General features: G+C 44.9%; 1 protein-coding gene across 1 annotated transcript in view; it reads left to right on the forward strand.

Moving 5' to 3' along the window:
* The first annotated feature begins 10,227 nt into the window (after positions 1 to 10,227).
* Alk (ALK receptor tyrosine kinase) overlaps positions 10,228 to 16,405 on the forward strand; it is a 700,596-nt gene continuing 694,418 nt past the window's right edge. Inside the window, exon 1 of the mRNA XM_036170695.1 lies at positions 10,228 to 11,899. Coding sequence (XP_036026588.1) covers positions 11,215 to 11,899 — 685 coding nt within the window. The 5' untranslated portion in view covers positions 10,228 to 11,214. The remainder of the gene's footprint in view (positions 11,900 to 16,405) is intronic.

The raw sequence follows: 16,405 nt of genomic DNA on the forward strand, positions 1-16,405 counted from the left end.
TCAAGGGCAGCCTGAACAACATAGCTAAAATAGCAAGATATTGGCTCAAATTAAAAATTGAAACTGGATTGCAGTTTAATTATTTACCAAAAAAACTCAGTGGATTAGAAATACCAAAAAAATAAAAATCCATGAAAATTCTAGAAGAAAATATAAGATGAAATTTAAGATGTCTTTTATTCATATATATATATATATATATATATACACACACACACACACACACACACACACACACACACACACACACACACACACACATATATATATATATATATATATATATATATATATATATATATATGTATGTATCCCAGAATACTCAAAAGTTATTACTGTTTATTTGAGTTACAAAAGTTTGTGCATGCTAAGATAAAGTAACCAAAATAAAGAGAAAAATGTGCCAATTTTATTAATATACAAAGATCTCCTAGTAATCAAACAAACGAAGATAAACAATAAGTACACAAACAGGGACTTTGCAGAAAAGATGACACAGCAGACTTCTCCAGAGCAAGAAAACATTCAGTTTACCATAACAAGAGAACTTGAAGTGCTGTGGGGTTAGAACTTTCAGACTTCAGTGATCACACACTGATGAAGATAGAAGAAGCTAACTTCTCCCAACTACATATATCATCAGATAATAATAATAATAATGATAGCAAAGACTTTTTAAGAAACCACTCTATCAGTAGGTACTAGTTGAATACATATGGGACAGTCATAAATTGAGATGAAATGTGTTGTGAGTGCTGAGATTAGGCAGCCACAAAGATATGCTGTCATAATTAGAAAAGTGACAGATATTCATAGCCTACTACTAATTTGTGTGTGTGCATATGTGTGTGTGAAGTTCTCTATCAACAAATCTCAAATATTATAGCATCAAAGAGCTCTTGTATTTTAAAAAGTTACCCAAGATAGGGAGATTCTCTTAGGTTCTAGAAAATTCAACATACATAAACATGCATTCCACTAACTGTCAGCTTGATGATACCATCAAATGGCACGTGGCTTCTGAAAAACTCTTCTCTGTGTCTGAGAGAGAATAAACATAAAGTAGGTGAATGGTATATGGGTATTATTATGAAAGTAATTTTGACCCTTGTAGATTCCTTAAAAGGGTCACAAAGACCCCAGACCTCAGAAGTCCATACACTAAGGACTGCCAGCCCACATCTTGGTGGTTATCCTTGCACAGCAGAGTTCTGCATGAGTATTTCTGAATGGGTAAGAATTATTGCCTCTGGGAAATTAAACTTGGAGGACCAGAGAACCCTGCTGGGAGGAAGATGGACTTTCCACTATGGAACTTTGGTAGCTTTCCAATGCTATGCCCATGACTGCATTCTTAAAAAATAAACCCAGGGCTTATCTAAAAAACAAAGAATGAGTTGAAATGCAAACAGAGATTTATGGTTGAGAGATTAATCTGAGTCATGGACAAAGTTGATGTACACAGATATTTGTTGGAGCATTATATATAACAGCTAAGATTTGCAAACAACCCACATGCTCCAGAATAGAACTTGGTTAAACAAATGACGGTGCAACTGTATGTTGTAATTCTATGGAGTCATTAAAAGTCATAAATCTGTAGAATGTTCTGTGATATGGAAAAATGTTCACAATATAATGTTAAGTTTAAAAAATAGCATGGGACATAACTTTGCATGAGCCAAATTATACCAATTTAAAATAATACTGGAAGGATATATAGCAAGATTTTAAGTCATTAGTTTTGGGTGGTGAGTGTGTAGGTTATTTATATTGCTCTTTAAATATATTTATGAATTTTCCAAATTTCTTGCAGTTAATATGCATCTTTTCTTATCATCAGAGAACAAATTCTATGAAATATAAAATTGAAAAGACTTTTTCCTGGGGCTCTTTCTCCCCATGAGCTTCTTTGGGGATAGTGGATCTATTTCCTGGGGTACCCTTTCTCTGGCTGTAGCCTATAATGATGATTATTAGTTTAGCAGATTTGTGAGTGATGTGGTACCCACTGCAGTGGACTGGCCTGCAGTGGCTGGCTTGCATAAGGGAAGCAGAAGAACACAGAGATTGAGAGGTGGCGTAACCAGTTATTACAGAACAAATCCATCACAAAAAGTGATACCACCTAAAGTAATAATAAACATTTGTTTGTTGTGTCCCAGTTATGTGAGTCATTTGACCTAACTAGGTAGTTCTAGTTCAGGGTCTCTTCTGGACCTTCTGACATCTGAAGGCTTAACCAAGGCAGTAAAATCCACCTCCCAGGGGGCTTAGTCACATGTCTGATAAGTTAGGGATGTCTGATGCCAGGAGTTCTGGGCCACACAGGCCTTCCAGAGGGCTTCTTGGATTTCTTTACTGCAAAGCAGGTGGCTTCTTCAGAGCAGGTGATCCAAGACACACACACACACACACACACACACACACACACACACACACACACACACCTACCTTAAGGCCAATCTCAGAAGTCCTATTTCTACCTGTCATTTTGGTGACACTGGTTAGCCTTGGTCATATGGAAAGGCAAGGTACAATGTTGCAAACAGAAGACAGTGTTCTTAGAGCTTGTTAAATGATAGACATTTGTTTTCAAAACAATGGGAAAGACTGCTGGGTTTTGCTAGTGTCTCTAGGGCCAGACATTCTGGATTAGTGGAAGGTTTGTGAGGTAGGGTCTTGCTGACAGGGCCATTCTGAGACTGCTAAGCTACCAGAAGACATCACATGGGGTTGGGGACTTGAAAAGAGAAAGCTGTATGGGAAAGCTTTTTACTCCCAAAACAGCATAGCTCTCCTGCTTGACAAGACTTAGCTCCCATGGGCACATGGCCCAAGTATTAGCCACCCTGTGTCCTGGATGCCTTGTGTCAACCATGCCTTAACTCTGTTTCTTACATATCTATGCAATACAAACATTTTAGCATCCAAACTAATTCTCCCAAATCACTTCCCGTGTGCTTCTTTACACATAGATATCAGGCTGTATATCCACATTGGTGGTTCTGTCAAGATGTCACTGTGGACATAGGTTTCCCCTGGGCCAGGGAAATGTACATGAGCCGAAAGCAGGGAACACTGAGGCTCTGCCATCATTGGATGGATAAGACCAGCCCCGCATGCCAGTGTGGATAGATGCAGACACTCACAAAATCATGTCTATGAAGCCTGCATTGACGGAGAGTCCGGAAGTACCAGTGAGAGGGTAAGGGCAAGGGTGGGCTTGTCTTGGTTTGATTTATCAAGGGCAAAGCCCATCCCAAGTTTTCTCAAAGTGCAGTATTCATTAAGAGATCACAGGTATCATGGAAAGCATCAGCTCTCAGAAGAGGGTACATGTTAGCCTTCTACTGTTAAAATGACTCCAGTGTAAGCTCCCACATTCTTTGTACTTCTCTATTCAGAGATGGGAAAGATAATTCAATTGATTCACTTTAACTGCAGTTGGATCCTGTTGTGAGCCTCTGCTCTGATCAGCCGGGATGGTGACCTGGACTCCCACAGAAATTAGTGATTACTGCCATAAGCTATGAACACAGTCAGAAAGGGAAAGGGAAGGAAAGATAAGCATTCATTCCTAAGAGTGAAGACTAGGATTCTGTGTGTTCAGAGCATGGAATCAAGGAAACTTGTCAGTGCACAACAGGTCTCAGGGGAAGAATGATACTTGGGGCAGGAGTCTCATAAGAGCAAAGGTAAGATATTTCCTTTTGAGAAATTTAGGAGCCAGAACTGAGAATTATTTGCCACACAAGCATGAAACCAGAGTTTGGATTCCAAGAGGCCACATTAAAAACTGGTCTTGGCATGCACTGGTAATGTGGAGATAGGTGATTCCTGGTGCTAGCAACCCAGCTAGATCAATGAGCTATGGGCTCAATGAGAGACCCTGTCTCAAAAATTAGAGTGTAGAATGATCAAGTAAGACATTCAACATCAACCTATGGATCTCATACACATGGACATTTGCCTATATGCATGCACGCGCACACACACACACACACACACACACACACACACACACACACACACACCTTCTACTCCACCCCGGACACAAGGAAATTTAGAAGCAAGTTAAGTCACAGCCACAGAGGCAAGACAAAATAGGATCTATTCATCATATTAAAAGTAGGATTCAGAGTGAGACGTAAGACAGTTGAGTTGATACTGGGCATCTGATTAAAATTTTTCCAAAGTAGAACTAAGATTGGATTCCAAACTTGCTCTGGGGTGAGTCAAAGGCTGTCAGTCATCCAGGGTCTGGATAAGAAAGCAAGGCAGGCACAGCACAGATGTGAAATGATGGATCAGATCAGACTGGCTATTGGTACTTCATTTGATCATTAGGATGGCTAGAGCAGGTCAATTGGATTTAGTCCATTGCTCAGAGATTGACTTGCTTACAGTCTGTCTGATCCATCATGTACAAACAGCAAGCTCCAGGGCTCCAATGCCTTCTTGATGCCACTGAAAGTCACAGGGCTCTCACCTTTCTTGTCTGGAAATCAGAGAGAAGTAAATAGAAGGGATGCTGTGTGTTGGTTTGGGGCCCTTTGAAAGACTCTCAAGAAGGTTACGTTGATGATGAAATTACCCCCAAAGGTTTCTCTTTCATCTTCCTCAACCATAACAGACATTTTAAGAAGGCAAGAACACATTAGGACAGGAGACAGAGATAAGACCAGCACTCAGGAGTTATAATAATAGCTCGCGCCCGTCTTCCCTAATGTATTGGTCTTCTGAGAACCCAGGATTATTGTGAGAGGCATGGTGAATGCTGTTTGCTTTTATCTCCTTGTTTGCCTTCTCTTCTGTAGATGGGAGGTTGTTTGTAGTTTCCCAGAGAGTGCTCTTGCTCTGGTGTTTGGAAAAGGTGTTCTCTGTGCCTGTCTCACCCCTACATGCTATCTTGGGAGAGATGACACCCCAGTGACGTGTGCAAGATGGCAAGCATGATTGAGAAGCTGTACTTTGCAGTGGTGGTTGGGCTCTTCTGATTGGCTGTGGATTCATAGCAAATGAATTAAGGGCATTTTTCTTCTCTGGAGGGTCTGGCCTTATGGACCCTTCTTGCTCTATATTATCCTCTTTCATACAACTTTCATATCTTACCCTTCTCAGTGGTCAGTAAAGCTATTTCAGACTCTTCATAGCACTGGCCACCTCATATAGGTTAGGTGTGTGTGTGTGTGTGTGTGTGTGTGTGTGTGTGTGTGTTTCATCTAGAGTTATGAGTGGATGGGACATGTGGTATTTATGGGCTGGAGTATTTGCTCGTTGGTGTATGACCCTTCACAACTTTGCAGCAGTGTGGCTTCCCCATCAGCCTGGATCCCAGAGTGACTGGTGATCAGAGCCTAGAGGTGTCCAGGGACCTTGAGATGAACATATTTCATTGCTTTCTAGTTACTGAAACTTGGGTGTTGTGTGTGTGTGTGTGTGTGTGTGTGGTCAAATCCTATAAAACTATTAAAAGTCATCTCTGATGAAAAGATGGTACTCATTCCAGTAAGTCTATCTTTTAGTATTTTCCTCCTATATTTTCGGATTATTTGTGACTTTTGCTTAGTGGCAGCATAGGCATGGGTGATTGAAATTTAGTAGTAGAATGATCCCACAATAGTAGGAATCTAGACTTGTGGGTGTTCATTTGTGCATCTATATGTAGAGGTTAGACGTCAGCATGGCTATCTCCCTTAATTACTTTCCACTTGTTCTTTGGAGATACGACATCTTACTAAATCTGGAGCTCACCAGTTTGGCTAGAGTGGCTGGCCAGGGAGCCCCAGGCATCTTTCTGTGTCCACTTCTTAGGCTGGGATTGCTGGGACATGACACATCACCTGACTTCAGGGCTCCCAGAATCAGGGCTTTAAGCTTTCCTGACAAGTACTTTCTAACTGTGTCATCTCCTCAGCCCCACAACATGAACTTTTATTTGCCAAAGTATCTTTCCTTGGCACATCATACCCAGACAAGCACATAGTAGGCACTTATTAAATATTGATTAAATTGTTACTGAATGACTTTCCTTACCTCCTACCATAATAAATATTAGAAGATAGCTTATATGACTGGCCAGCAATAGCAAGTTACAGAAGTACGGTTGAGGATTGTCTATGGGCTAAGACATGCTTTTAGGTAAATTTGCCCCACTCCCCACTCTATTCATTATTACATTTATCTTATTTCTAGTTCCTTTGAAAATTTAGTCTCCTAGTATTTGTCAGCTCTTGTCCCTGGTGTAGGATGAGACCATTGGGTCACTTGGAAACCACTTCATGGGCTTTTCAACTGGTGTATTAAAGGCTATACCATCTCCTTTTCCTAATGTGCCAGGAGCCAGCTAAATCAAGGCTTCTCAAGGTCCTATGGCATCTAAGACACAAAGCTGTGTTTCCAGTCCAGTTTCCTGAAATCAAATAGTTGTTTTATTTGGAGATGTCTTCAGGGTCCTAATTCCTTCTTTTAAAGGTTTATTCTTTGACAATTTCATATATGTACATAATAAATTTTGACCATATTCATCAAAGTTGCCCTTGCTTATCTCTTCCCAATCTCTCTGGACTCCTCCTTCCCAAGTCTCCTTCCAACTTTTATATTTTTATTTAATGACTCCCCAACTCAACTACCATGTTCTATGAAACCCTCAAGGAAGTGGACCCTGGCTTACTCTGACAGCTTTATAACTTTCATTTATATCTCAACCCTTCTGGTCTTGTACTGCCCTTTGAATGTGCAAACACATTCTGATCCCACAGACTTGCACTGATGTTCCTGAGGCTATTCTCCTCTAGAATATTTTCAAGATTACCCCTCCTAACACATGAGGACTTCCTGGCCATTTAGCTTTCTCAAAGATCACTCCTCTGGCTAGTTATCTAGATCTATTGCCATATCCCAACCCTCACCTCAAACCATCCTTCACTGAATGACATTATTTTATTCTCTTCCTATCTCTCATTGTCTGCCTTTGCATCATGGGAATATAAGTATCTGAAGATGAAGGACTCAATGTATCTTCTTCAAAGCAACACCCCACAATACAGGCATCATCCTGTATACATTAGGTACTCAAGAAATATTTGTTGACTAAATGAATGTCCAAGGTCTGCAGATCTCAATCTCATTTTATAGTTGCGAGATGTGCTTACTTCAATTCTACCAGCTGGATTTAAAATGCTGCTGTTATTATGGCCTGCCTTCTAGAGAGTTCAAAGCCTACCTTGACTGAATTGTCCATTTATTTGTATTGAAAAATTGGGAATTCCATGAAAAGGATCATGTTTTTTCTTTAGTTGGCCACCGAAGTTGTCCTCAGAGGTAACCACAGCAGCCTTCTTTCTTTGATTGTTTCTTCAGATCCTCTAGTCTCTTTGTATGCCCCCTGTCACCCCCACCTTCCTGCGTCGCTCCTATATGGCCTTCCAGCCTCTCTGTTTCCTCTGTTCACACAAGTTCATCAGTCCACTCCGTCCCATTTACCCTCTGCTGTAAATTAAGATTCCCGGCTGCCTGCCTGGTGTCTAGGTCAACTCAGGTGATAAATTTTCACACCTAAATAGATTCAATGAGGAGTCACTCAAATTCAGCTGCCATTTGCCCTCTGTCAATTAGGACCTATAGCCCCTGTGCCAAATAGTACAGAATTACTGAGAATATATTTTGAGCATTGAGAATTGAACCTATGGTCTTGTGCATGCTAAGGTAGGTCTGTGCCACTGAGCCACCCTCCCTACCCCATTAGTATAAACATTAATTGAGGATTATTTTGAAATGTACTGGCTTTTTTGGTCTCTACTTCCCTTGCTTGTTCTAAATCCCATTTCCCTCTAACCTTACTTCTCAGTAGTAATGATATAGGATAACGATGTCAAAACTATAATTGTAGTCCCAATGAGAAGGCCTAATTTGTCTCAGTGGGATGCCTGATATTTGGAGGCAAGGAATCACTAGTTTAAATTCTAACTCTGTTACTTACTTGCCGTTTGACCCTGGACAAATTATTTGGCCTCTCTGAGCCTGCAATGAAAATAATAATAATAATAATAATAATAATAATAATAATAATAATCCCCACCCCAAAAGGCTACTTGTGTGATGTGAGACACACAGGCACGTGCATATACACACGGGTAGATACAGATGCTTGATGCCTGATTATCAATAGCCTTTCCTGATTCATTTGAAAAATGACCTAGCAAATAGGGAACATTTTTGAGTTAGTGTAATTTAACCTACAGGGAAAGGCATTTGTCTCTCCTTGGGACAAGTGAGAGAATTTAATAAGGCTAAGAGTTAATTGAGACCCTAGTGTCCATGAGATACAAAAGCAGTGTTCAGAGACATTGTCAGGGAGTTGGGTAAACCTTGATGGCTCATCCGGGTTGAGTTTCAAGTCTCTGCAGCCCCCTAGTGGTCACTGATTTCAGAGGCCTGTTCACAGTTAACTGACAAATTAAAGGAGGCAATTTGCCTTTGAACAAGAGTTATAGATGGGAAAGAGATGAAATGGGGTGTGAAGGGGCTAGGGTTGGGATCCTTTTCATGTTTCAAATAGAAAGATATTTTTCTGAGGGTGTGCACATCTGAAAAATTGATCATAATCTGAACATACTAGGAAAATATTTCACCATACGCCTGCCTTTCTCTCCTTTCTCCCTCCTCATGATGGGAACATTCTTTCCCCCCTCATGACAAATAATTCTTATCACTTAAACTATTAAGTTAGCTCCAGATAAGAATTTCAAATGTACACGGAAGCTAGAAGTCATTGAGAAGTAGTGGTGGTTTTTCTTTCTTTTCTTTTCTTTTCTTTTCTTTTCTTTTCTTTAGGTTTTTCACTGGCCAACATGATAGTGTAGTGCTGGAAAAGAAAGACCCTGGCCCCTGGAAGAGCAGAGGCTCCACTTGGCAATTGTCTCATGTGGGGCTGTGAGCAAGAGATTGTGTCTCTCAGAGCTGGGTGAGGGAGAGTCCACTGGACAATGGACTCAGATACGGGAAGAGCCAGCACAAGTTGTGACAGTCAGCCCCGGAGAGAAAGGACTGAGAAATTTGTGTGAACTGAAGATTAGTCTTGTTGGGGCATCTGGTGAACGTTCTCTTGAAACGCAGGCGTTGTCTGAAAGGAGACTGGAGGTAGAACCAAGCATTTTAAGTGAGTTAATGAAAGGCCTTGAGTCTATGAGCTTCTTCTTTCACTGAGTCACACCCACATCCTCTGGCCTGCTATTCAGGACAGGTTTGACAGAGTATCGTTCAAGAGGACATGGGGATGGGCTTGGAAGTCTCTTGTCACCTTGTGATCCAGAATCGGAATGAAAAAATATTTGTCTTAGGTGTGGTGGCTTATGCTTATAATCTCAGCGCTTGGGAGGCTGAGACAGGACGATTGCCAAGAGTTCCTGATCAGCCTAGGCAAATGTATTGAGTTCAAACCCAGGCTGGTCTACAGATCAAGCTCGTTATTTCAAAAAGCCAAAATAATAAAATGATAAACAAATGGTCTCAGGCTAGGGTGGTAGCTCAGCAGTAGGGTGTTTGCCTGTCATGCAGGAAGCTTTAGGTTCTATCCCCAGAACCGCAAATTTACCCTGAAAACCTGTTGAGACACCATTGGGAGAAAACGATGTGGCTGACAGGTCTGAACGACACTTGACGTGGCTGAAGAACAGCTCCGTGATTCGGGAGTACCAGACTCTCAGGAATGCTTTAAATAACAGTGTCCAGGGAGAAGGTTGCCTTTCAAGGCCCCAAGAGAAGCTGTTCTTGGATCTTGCAGCGAGACGCTACCCCTGCCGCCTCCTGGTTTTCCTTTGCCTCCAGTTTTATTCCGTGAACCTGCTCTCTCTTCTGAAGTCGGACAAATTTAATCTGTGGAGTGCATAATTAGAGAGAGAGCGAGAGCTTGGTTGCAAAGACCACTTCCAGTTTTCCCTTTCGTCCAAAATACTCTCTTGTTCACACAAGCACAGCGGAGAAATAGGGCAGACAATCCGGAGGAAGGAATGAGAACCAACAGCGGGAGGCGGGGCGGGCTTGGTGCTTTTCTCAATGAATACCGAGGCCTCTGCAGATTTGCATAGGAGCGGACCTCGCAGCGCCATTGGTTGGTGGGCAAGGGAGAGGGCGGGGCCGGCTTGCGTGGGCTGGGCAGCTGCGCGGGGTCCGCTCAGGAGTCCCGCCCCCGCCGAGGCCCCGCCCCCTCCCGGCGCGCGCTCGCGGCTCCGCCAGCTGCAAGTGGCGGGCGCCCAGGCAGATGCGATCCAGTGGCTCTGGGGGCGGCAGCGGCAGTAGCAGCTGGCACCTCCCGCTGCTGCTGTCCAGGGGGTCTCGGGGCCGCGAGGCGCCTTCCGGCCGCCCCCTGGCCAGTCAACAAAACCTCGGGCGCTGCTGGTAGGTGAGGAGGGGGTGCTATATTGCGGGCTCCCCTGCCCGAAATGCTTTCACTCCTTGGCTGCGGCCGGGTCTGCACTGGTGCCTGGGAGTGAACTCCGAGGAGCCAAGACATTAGTGACAGCGAGGACGCTGCAAACTTAGGCGGAGGCAGCAGGAGCCCTCCTCTCCGCAACGCAGAGCTTGCGTTCACGCCCAGAAGTTCAGCGGGCAGGGTGATCCAAAGACTTCCTGCAGCGGAGGTCACTTGAGGGGGCGCTAGAAAGCAGCCCCCTCCGGTGGTCCTTGCCTAGACCTGGGAAGGAGCTCAGAGGAGGTGACAGGAGCAGAGGACGTGGGCAAGACAGTGACGAGTCTGGAAGCCAGGGCTCTCAGCCTGGAAAGTTGCGGAAGATTGGAGGCTGCAAGGAGGGCTCCAGTGGCCGAGGGCTCCTAGAACGGTACCTGATTGCTACCTCCCTTCAACGACAGTAGTTTCTGTGGTCCCTGAGCAAAGGCTGCTACCGTCAGGGGCTCAGCACCCAGAGCAGACTGCGAGAGGTACAGGGTCCAGCTGTTGAGCCCAGGGTGTCTCGCAGTCTCTGGATTCGCCCCTGACTTACCAGATCGGTTTGGCTGAGAACCCTTCTTGTCTCCTTGTAGCTTGGGAAAAAGCAGAAGATTGGAGCTTACTCACAGTCCCTGAGGTCAAGAGGAAGGAGCCGTTCAGGACCAAGGACTGTTGGGAACCCCTTCCTGTGTCGGAGGGAGTGAAGGGCGAGGCTGGACCAGCGAGCGAAGGGAGACTAGTATAAACTCCAGCCCTCCAGCGGGATGGGAGCCCTTGAGCTCCTGTGGCTGTTGCCGCTGCTGCTTTCGGCAGCAGCCTCGGACTCCGGAGCTGCAGCGGATCAGCGCGCGGGTTCCCTGGCCGCAGGGCCGCCTCTGCAGCCCCGGGAGCCACTCAGCTACTCGCGTCTGCAGAGGAAGAGTCTGGCGGTGGACTTCGTGGTGCCCTCTCTCTTCCGCGTCTATGCCCGAGACCTGCTGCTACCGCAGCCGCCGCCGTCCCCCTCGGAGCCCGGGGCTGGTGGGCTGGAGGCTCGGGGATCGCTGGCTCTGGACTGCGCCCCTCTACTCAGGCTACTGGGGCCACCGCCTGGGGTCTCCTGGGTAGAGGGAGCCAGTTCGCCTAGTCCCGAGGTGGGTTCGACGCTGTCCAGGGTGCTGAAGGGAGGCTCTGTGCGCAAACTCAGGCGTGCCAAACAGCTGGTGCTGGAGCTGGGCGAAGAGGCGATCCTTGAAGGCTGCATTGGACCCCCAGAGGAAGCGACGGCTGTGGGGATACTCCAGTTCAACCTCAGCGAGCTGTTCAGCTGGTGGATTCACCACGGTGAAGGGCGGCTGAGGATCCGCCTGATGCCCGAGAAGAAGGCTTCGGAAGCGGGCAGGGAGGGAAGGCTATCCACCGCGATCCGTGCCTCCCAGCCTCGCCTTCTCTTCCAGATCTTCGGGACCGGTGAGCAGCTCCCACCAGAGTGTGTTGGGATTTGCATTTTTTTAGTCACACCAACTTGCAGCCACTATTAACTAACCCTGACCCTTCTTAGGCGTTTTTTTCCCCATTAATTTTGAAATTAGTCCCATAGTTTCTTACTGTGTGCTTGAACATAGTCATTTGCCAACAGAGCCTTCTTTCCTCTAGCAACCAAGTTGGGAGAAAAGTTTCCCAGTGTTGGCAGAATGCCTTCTACTAACTTACACGTGACCCAATTGTATTATAACTGGATGCCTTCCTGGGCTCTGAGAATGGTTGAAATGCTCCCATAACTCCCAAGTTCCAAGTTAGCATGAGGCCTCAAACTATTGTCCTTTCCTTCCGGTGGACTCTTCTAGGCCACCACTGGTTTGGGGGATGTGGTAGAATTGCCCAGAGGATATAGAATTCCTCTTTACATTGAGTCTCAGCCAACCTCCCAGCCCTGGTCCTCCTCCTCAGTGCTGGCTAGCCCAAGGTTCCCTCTTCCTTAATTATTCATTCTGCCACACCGGACTCCTGCCCCGGATCCGTTTTGCGGTCTCAGACTCTCACTCTTCCCAGATGTCCTGGGAAAGTCCCAGGGGAACTAAGGAACAAGGGGCAGAAGAGTTGTGGAGAAAGGGATGAAGATCGTTAAGGTTGCCTTGATTTGGGGGAGAGGCAGTGATTGGCTTTCTGGCTTTTCTTCCCCACCCCCTCGGTTTTCCCTGGGAGTTTTAGCCTGCCTGTGTGTGTAGCAGCTGCTCCTGATGGTAGTCTCTGGCAGGCCGGTTACACTGCAGATCTCACTGCTGGAGGCTCGGGAAGGAGGTCTCTGTTTCATTTACTCCCCCATTCCTTCCCACGTTCATCAAGTTAAGGCTGTGTGTGCAAGCACTTCTGACTCTTCCACTTGTGTCTTTGGAATGACAAACCAGGTGGTTTTGAATGAATGTTTCTCTCGTAAGACCACGGGGGGAGGACCGGTGAATGAATCAAACATGCAATGTAAATGAATGAGAAAAATCACAGGAAGAGAAATCATGTTTCTTTCTTTCTTTTTTTTTTTTTTAAGAAGCCCACGCTGATCTCATTGAGCAAAACTAGCTTCTTTTCTAACATAATTATCATCAGAAATAAATGATGTTCTTATGCTCCACTGGTTATTAATGTTTAGTATTAATTGAATGGAAAGCATTGAATGGGGTCTGTTGTAGAAGTACAACTTCTCCCATGCTTGCACACACACGCACACACTCACGCACACACGCACGCATGCATGCACCACTCCCACTTACACTCAGTGCTCTCCAGAGCTGCCGAGAAGCTGAGGGTCCCCTGTCATCGCACAGAAATTGTACTGGCATGTGGTCTTCAAGCAAAACAGAGTGTGGAGCTGTATTTCAGCACTGACATTGGTGACATCGGCACCACTTAAAACAACCCCTTATGATCAGAGCTGGGATTTATATTGTGCCCAGTGAAAGAAAGGCAGGGTCTGATGAGCTTGGCAGTGCCGTCAGTGAAATGAGATGAGAGAATGAAACTGTTGTCCCACTAAGGACACTTTTGTAAAGAACAGCTGGGCTTTAATGACATTGTTGCTTCTGTGGCTTATCTATGCAACATTCTCTTTTAGTGTCCAATGCTTCTGTAATGGATGTAAAAAACGACTCTCTGCAAAGACAAATTTTCTTTCACTTTCCTGTCTCTGAACTTGGCTGGAGCTTTCCCATCACCTCTTGTGATATGACCATAAGCCCTAGCAGTCTGTATCAGCTGTTGTCACATGTTGACGGCAGGCAAAAGGGGTCATTTTCCAGCCCTGAACTTGCCAACTCTAGACAGGCTGCAAAGAAAACTATCAGTGGATGTCTCCGAGTCATATGATGCATTCGGAGAACACACTTCTGTAGTCGAGCCCTGTGTGAAATCAAACCATGTTCAGGGGAAGCTTCATGTAGAAAGGAGTGTCTCTCAAGAGCTATTCTGCCATTGGCTGCAGGGAAGCAGTGGGCATCCCAAGACCTCCCACACAAGTGCAGTGCATTTGGCAGCGGGGGCCAGCCCTTATGCATCATTTGACACATATCGCAATGCTGGCTTCAGAAAGAGCCAGGATTCTGCCATTAAAAGGCTAGAAAATTTGGCCAAGCATTTTTTTTCGGCAGGATAGGGATCAAATGGTTATTGATGGGATCAAATAAGACACTAAGTGTAACTGGATGAGCTCCTCGTGACCTCCAGAGAGACAGACAGCTTATTCAAAAGCACTTCAGGCCTTGTGCTCACACTCGAACAGGATGGCCTCTCTTGTCTCTGAGGACATATGCTGTCTGCAGTTAGGCAGCCAGCCACACAGAACTAGCCTCTTGCCTCACTTCGCACCCTCCCCACATCCCCCAGATACAGGATCTACTGCAGACCTTTCCATGGAGTGGGCACATCCTGTTGTAACACACCCCATCCCGTCTTGGGGGTAGCACACATCACTGTGGCTCCATTCATCATTTTGTATGGAAATTCTGGCTTACATTCTGCAACTGGGGTTGGTAGTTCTACTTCTCATGTTGGGTGGGATGGATAAGTTTATTCTTTTTAAATGGGCTTTTATTTATAGAATGGGACATTTACTCTTTAGTGACACAGGACCTTCAATTAAACACAAGGAAAATGGACAAATTATTTTTCTTTCTTCCTGACCTAGGGGCCTGTGGTCCTGTCTAGAGGGGAACAATGGTGCTGATGGGTCCATATGTATTCTGCACCTCTTGCAGTCAGTGTTCTGTAGGAACCCATTTATCATAGACTGAGGATAGTTCCCTAAACTTGAGCAGGACCATGTCAAGGGAGGTGGTAAACTGGAAAAGAACTCAGTAAGGACAAAGCTAAACCATTGTATCGCTTGTGGTTTGTGCTGCCCGAGAGGACAAAAGGATGTTTGAGAGTCTTCGTAATGAATGGCATGCTTGTGGTTTTTCTTTGTGGATTACTATGAATTCATAAATGGGATCAATGCTTCAGAGCCTAAAGCAGTTCCTGGGAGGACCCATTCAGAAACGCAGTTACTGAGATGCTGTGAATGGTGACATAATGACCCAGAACAGCCCAAAGCTCCCCCAAAGAGGTCTGCCTGGATGTTAGCACATTACCTGAAACTCTGGCTTATATCCTGGCTTGTAGGTGCTTTGAGATCTACTTCTGTAATCTCAAAACCAGAGGTCTAGAGAATGTTGTGAATGGAAGGTTCTGTTTCCCAGACCTTTCCCGTACCCACTCTAGGAAAGAGGATACTTAGCTTGGGACATTCTGTGTACTACAGAGCAATGCGGGCAATTTAGAGTAGATGTATGCATTGCAGTACACCTGACCCTTGACCTCACATATTGTCCATCCCTTCTCATTTCGTTTCTGAAAGGGGCAGAGAGAGGAAAGGAAGATTGAAAGGAAATTGGAGCTCCCAGGAGGGATATCTGTTATTTGAGGTGAACTGGGAGAATTGGAACCAGTCCAGAGAAGAGCAGAGAGCTGATTTAAGAGCCAAAGGGACTGATTTATGATGAAAGAGGAAAAGAATTAAATATATATGGCTGGGCTAAATGGCGATGAAGGGAAAGCCATGGTAACAATCTACAAATCTCTGAAGAGAGTGGCTGTCAGTAAAGACGGGAATTTATTTAGTGTATCCTTTAGAAGTAATATGATAGGACTTCCAGAAGAAAACTCCAGGTTAGATATCTAGAGATCTTATTTTTTGAAATAGGTATTCCTCTGACTATGGAATGGAATCCCAAGGGGGCAAGCAGGGAGTCAGGTAAGATGTGGATCATTTGTAATCAAGAAGTTCTGATGTGGAGAAGCCACAGTGGACAGGAGGGCTGTGAAGCAGGAATCTTGATCTTTCAGGATCTCGTTCCTGGGAACTCTTTGAGCCCTGGTGTTTCCAGTGGAAAAAAAGAATCACTGGAGTATCTTTAAAATTGGGAAACTGTTACAAGATTACGAGTAAATAAAATTGAAATTGCTAGGTTGGTTTGTTTGTTTGTTTTTTTTCTCAATTCCCATGTTAAAGTTTTTCTCTGGGTTATAGTCTGGTGGTCCATTGGGGGAAGGCACATTCATCAGAGGATTATGTGTCCAAGGCATATCCATAGGTGTGTGTCAGGGGGAAGGGGGTGGGTGTGAGTCATTGGAAAAGTTAGAAGATGACCAGGGCTTTAAAAAAATGAGACCAGTTCTAGGTTGAGTAAACCCCTACTGGCTACTTCAAAATTCTTTAAGATGTTTCCAAATGATTAAAAAATAATATTTTTTTTTGTGTGTGGCTGTTTTACCTGTCCATGAATCTGTTTACCATATACACACAGAGGCTAGAAGAAGAGGTCAGATTCCCTGGGTCTGGAGTTATAGACTGTTGTGAACTTGGCTCTGGGAATTAAACCCTGATCCTTTGGGAGAGCTGCTGGTGCTTGTAACCACTGAACCATCTCTAGCCCCTCAAGTGAA

The sequence above is a fragment of the Onychomys torridus genome, chromosome 21 (genome assembly GCF_903995425.1).
Source record: "Onychomys torridus chromosome 21, mOncTor1.1, whole genome shotgun sequence".
NCBI classification, from domain to species: Eukaryota; Metazoa; Chordata; class Mammalia; order Rodentia; family Cricetidae; genus Onychomys; species Onychomys torridus.